Source organism: Macrotis lagotis, chromosome 6, assembly GCF_037893015.1.
Source record: "Macrotis lagotis isolate mMagLag1 chromosome 6, bilby.v1.9.chrom.fasta, whole genome shotgun sequence".
Taxonomy (NCBI): Eukaryota; Metazoa; Chordata; class Mammalia; order Peramelemorphia; family Peramelidae; genus Macrotis; species Macrotis lagotis.
In genome coordinates this window covers 104,616,788-104,622,412 of record NC_133663.1, presented here as the reverse complement: position 1 = coordinate 104,622,412, position 5,625 = coordinate 104,616,788, and the positions used below count along the sequence as shown (strand labels likewise).

Here is a 5,625-nt window from a genome sequence, read left to right as displayed (position 1 = left end):
GTAATTATTTTTTCATTATTTCAATCTAGTATTAGTGTTTGCAGTAAGAATTAAGCTTATAATTTCTAAGTGTGAAAATTCTATTCCTTAATGTGTGAAACTATTTAAAATTTTACCTTTTGTCACTTGCAAATTTAAAACTTTAATACTAGTGTCTTGAATTAGTATCAAGGCCAGTTATTTTAAAGTCTTTCATTCAGTAACAGATGAAAAACTTAGTGTTATATGATTATTTTCCATTTATATTTCACTTTATATTAGCAGAATAAATTACCGAGTATTTTAGAAGTATTTATTAGTTATTCTGAGAACTGAATGAGTCATTGTAAGTTGTAAAGAATAAAATGAGATCAAAACTACTATTTTATCATTGGGTGGTGGCCTTATTATCACGAATGGCAATGATTCATAGGGCACCATATATGTTGCCATCTGAAAATGAGAGGTTTTAGTCAAATTTAATCATGCAGAAATAGTCAGTATCTATTCTTAAATGACAGAAATAGAAGTGACAGAAGGATTCAAAATGTGGTGCTAGTTTGTCTCAGAAATTTAGAAATGTATCTCCCCTGACTTATGGGGCACTTGTAATAAGTCACAATGTACTCAATAGAAGAATCTGCCAGTCAATTCCATTTAAATTCAAGAAGGGTTTTAGGTTCTCATGGTTACAGTTTTCAGGGAACTTTTATTTACTGGAACCTGCAAAAATGATAGGGAAATAATTTATAAAATGTATAGAAATAACAGAAAAATTATAGATTAAAAAAAAGGAAAGAGTAGAGATTGAAGAGGGACTAGAAATGAGGGATATGAGAAAAAAGAAGAATAAAAGAAAATGTAAAGGGGTAATTCACAACTCCTGGTAGCTACAAGCTCCTTTTGTACTTTCTTAAGGTAATCAAGAAGTTCTTCTAGGGCATTGTTGACATCCTTGTAGAATTCTAAGTCCAGTCTATCCATGCCATGAGTTGATCTGAGGAAGCCAGATTTAGGACATTACTGTGAAATTGGGAGTTTGTCATCAATATATGAAGAGTATTAAGAAGAATATTAAAGTCCAACAATTTTTTAAACCAAAGAAGCTAGCAAATCTTCCTCTGATCTGAAGGAGATACTTGGCAAAGCAAAAAAACCAAAGTTTCGCTTCCTTTTCCTCCCTCTCCTGTATATTCACTACAATTTCTAGAATCCATCTTCCTTCCCACCGTGACTGACAATTTATAGATGATGACCATTTTAATATCTAATATTTATGTAATACTTTAAGGTTTTATGAAATGCTTTTACATATGTTGTCACTTAATCTTCACAACAACCCTAAAAGGTAGGTTACTGTCTTCATAATATGATGAACCTGAAGAACAGGGACTTTCCAAGGATGACACATCTATGAAGGTGTGGAAGTCAGGATTCAAATTCCTGTCTTCCTGCATTTAAGTCCCTAGGATCTGGTCAATTTTCCTCTTTTTGTTTTTACATGATTCTATCTAAAAACTTTTCCCATACTTACTTTGATAGATTGAGACCTGATTTCACTGAATTAAGATATCAGAATTCAAATGAGGTGAGTTGAATTATCTACTCTATCCTCATTCTTAGCCACTTTTAAGAATTAAAGAATGTTCACATGAATTAAAATGGCAGAATTGTATAGGCGGAATGGATCTAAGCATCTAGTTCAATATAAATTTTATTATAGATGAGAATAATAATAGCTAGCAGTTATACTGCATATTAAAGTTTGCAAAGCAATTTATATATATTAACAAATTTCATCTTCTTAATAATGCTAAAAGTAGGTGATGTTATTATCCCCATTTTACAGATGAGAAACCGAGGAAGAAGAGGTTGAAACTTATCTGGAGTCACATAGCTAATAAATGTCTGAGGCAGGATTTTAACATAAATCTTCCTAATTCCAGGGCTGGTGCTCTATGCATTATACCACAGATGAGAAAATAGATTCAAGAAGTGATTGAGTGACTTGATTAATTTTGCTGGTTGGTGGTTGAGTTTTCTACTTGTTAGTACTGAGCATTTCCCACTATAGCTTATAATCTAATAGCTAAACCCATAACCAAAAGTATATTAAATTGTGGCACTACCTCAATATATTAAAAGTTCCCCCTCAAATTTAAATCAAGATATCTTTATTTATAATTATATAAACACATATACATATGCATGTGTGTGTGCTAATCTACCAGAAAGAGTGATATAATTTCTATATTTAAAGATACTCAATTTATATCTAAATATGTCTATTTTGAGGAAAGGAAAATATTATGGAAATGTTATCTGTGATCCTTTCCATAACTTGCAGACCCCCCCTGATTTCCTTCCCATTGTTATCTAGTACATTGAGTCATTTTTGAGATGTAAAACCATTGAGATAGTGGGAGCAGCCTTGACCCTTCTTTCCACCTCCTCCCTTATTCTTCTTGAATGTATTATATGTCCTGTCAAGGTGTAGGCCCAAATCTAGTTATGTTCAGGTGTTGGTCACTACTTGGTCTTTCCTCCTAGATACCCCCACAGGCTCCCTTTAATAGTTCTCCCCCCTCTCTCAGTCACACTGCTGATCTCTACTACCCGGTGGCTGCTACCTTGTGGCTGTTCCTATCTTTTCTTCTCTCCTCCCCTTTCCCCTCCCTCTCTTAACTGTCTAACTATGCTGTTCTCACCAGCCCAGCTGTGAGCCCACGCTTGCAATTATTTCCTTCTTTTCTTAACTTTGCAATCTCTGCCAATAACTCATTTTCTTTACCTTCTTGCCTCCTTAAAGAACTTTATGTATTAACTTATGACTTTTTGCATGATCTGTGAACTAAAATTTATCATCCTTCCTACACTCCTGGGTCAGGGAGCTGTGTGATTTCTTCACTTATGAACAAAGCTCCAGTGGTCTTTGCAAGCCCCTTCCCTGTGGTTCCTACTTCCTAGTTCCCATTTATCATATATATCTTAGTAATGTGAAACACAAAGAAGTGACATGATTTTTGCCATGAATGGTCATGTAGACTTGGGGGCAATACTTTGGACAACCATGTGGAAGTAAGACAAAACCCCAGACAATAGCTTGAATTTAAACAATGAGCAAAAGGGCACGAGACTTGGCTAGATTCTGCTAAAGACATCAAGGTAATTTTGTTCAAGAAAGAATAAGAGAGATTTTTTCCCCCTGCAATGTAACCACTAAAGACCTGCTTGTTAGACTGCAACCGGTGCTGTGTCCAGTTTGTTGCCCTCTGTCCCCAAGGAGGTTCCGTGGCATCCAAAGACCAGGGAAAGGTTTCCTGAGCATTGGAACTGGATGAGACATTTATTCTAAATTTCAACTCCATCATTCTCCAGAATCTTAGTCCTCTGCAAGATTCCTTAGAGAACAGTCAATATACTCAGAATAAGCCCCAAACCTGAGACTCAAGTCAAATATCAAAGACAGTCACATTTCAAACAACTACAGCTGCTGCTAATTAGACAAGATAATGTAATGCTGGACACCGAAGAAGAGGGATTCGTGGTGAAGGTCCACGGCTTGCCTTGGTCATGTTCAGCCAGTGATGTCCAACACTTCTTCTCAGAATGTAAAATTCAAAATGGGGCATCAGGCATTCATTTCATCTATACCAGAGGGGAGACCAAGTGGAGAAGCATTTGTTGAACTTGAATCTGAAGATGAAGTCAAATTGGCACTGAAGAAAGATAGAGAGACTATGGCACACAGATATGTTGAAGTATTCAAATCAAATCATCTTGAAATGGATTGGGCACTGAAGCATACTGCTTCAAGTAGTCTGGACACTGCCAACAATGGCTATGTGCGTCTTAGAGGACTCCCATTTAACTGCAACAAGGAAGATATTGTTCAGTTTTTTTCAGGGCTAGAAATCATGCCAAATGGAATAATATTGCCAGTAGACTTTCAAGGGAGGAATAGTGAGGAAGCCTTCATGCAATTTGCTTCACAAGAAATAGATGAAAATGCTCTAAAGAAGCACAAGGAAAGAATAGGGCACAGGTACATTGAGATCTTCAAGGGCAGCGAGGCAGAAGTTCATACTTACAATCCTCCCCAAAAGCCAAGCGTTAGGCAACGTCCAGGTCCTTATGATAGGCCTCAGAATGGCAGATTCTATCAAAATCTTGGTAAAGGAGCTGGGTTTGAAGGAATGAGGTATGGTAATGCATATGAAATTGAGTATAGAGGCTATAATGACTACAGTAATGAATATTACTTTGGAAGAGACCTTAGCTACTATTTAGGAATGTCTGGTCATAGCTATGGAGACAATTGGTCTGACATCCAGAGTTCTGCAGGTCATTTTGTGCACATAAGAGGACTGCCTTACAAAGCTACTGAAAATGATATCTATGAATTTTTCTCACCACTTAAACTTGTGGGAGCATACATTGAAATTGGACCTAATGGCAAAGTGACTGGAGAAGCAAATGTTGAATTTGCTACTCATGAGGATGCTATGGCAGCTATGTCAAAAGACAAAGAATATATGCAACACAGGTATATAGAACTCTTCTTGAATTCTGCAGCAAAAGAGTATGGTGTTTATGGTCCGCAAAGGATGGAAGGCATGAACTTTTCAAACCAGTCTAGTCATAGCAGCCAATATAGTCAGGAGAGAAATGAGGTTTATGGAGAAAATGATGGTCACATCAACAACCAAATTTTACAGGAAAATGTCAGCAATTTTTCAGCCACACATTGCATAAATAATCAGGGAGAGGTGAACAGCAGTTTCAACAATATACTTATTTCCAACAACTGGAAGAGCTCTGCATACATGGAAATGAATAGAATAGAAGATATACCAGGTGTGTCCAGTATCGGAAGTAAATCAGTAATCTATCCTGACTACTGATTCTTTGTCAAGTTATAAAAAAAGCAAAAATGATGTTTTGCAAGACAGATTTATGGTTGATGTTTGACTGTTCCTGAAATCAGAATTTTTTTTAACATTTCAAGTATGATGTTTTTAAACACAAGAAAACATTCATTTGTAATGTAATAAGCAAGTTGGATAAAGATTATGGCTGCTAAAAATAAAGAATAAGAGATATTTAGTGAGGAATAAAAATTTCTAGCTCAATCTCTTATGTATTTCTTTCTCTTAATCCTAATTCCTCATAGCAAAAATGATTAATCTGTAAACATGTTTAACACAAAAGTGTATGCACAATACTAACCTGACTGTCCCTGAGGGGAGGGTGTGGGAAGGGAGGGTGGAAGGAAATTTTGTAACTAAAATTATACATATACATATGGATGAATGTTGAAAAACTTTCATAACATGTATTTGGAAAAATAAAATAATTAAAAAATGAAAAAATTTCTAGTTCAGTTCAGGCATGCAATCTATCAAAACATCATGTGTAAATTGACAAAATAATTCATAGAAGTAACCTATAAAACAAAGAATATGTCTTGTATGCATCACCTATCAATACTTGTCCAAGATCCAGTCAGATCTTCCATGTGGCTGCCAGGGAAGGGGTGAGAGGAAGAGTGCTCCTGCCAGCTCTTACTGTTCTGCTTGCCAGGAAAGGAAAGAGGGAGGAGGAGGGTTTGAATGAGTGCCAGGGAGGGAAAAGTTAGACTAAAGT

General features: G+C 36.0%; 1 protein-coding gene across 1 annotated transcript; it reads left to right on the top strand.

Annotated features, from left to right (window-relative positions):
* Positions 1-3,618: 3,618 nt before the first annotated feature.
* Positions 3,619-4,883, top strand: LOC141491775 (heterogeneous nuclear ribonucleoprotein H2-like). The gene has a single exon (XM_074192603.1). The coding sequence runs from the start codon at positions 3,720-3,722 to the stop codon at positions 4,881-4,883; it is 1,164 nt and encodes a 387-aa protein (XP_074048704.1). The 5' UTR covers positions 3,619-3,719.
* Positions 4,884-5,625: the final 742 nt, after the last annotated feature.

Excerpts from the sequence above, each read along its gene's own strand:
- LOC141491775 (XM_074192603.1), top strand. The coding sequence starts at position 3,720 with ATGGCACACAGATATGTTGAAGTATTCAAATCAAATCATCTTGAAATG.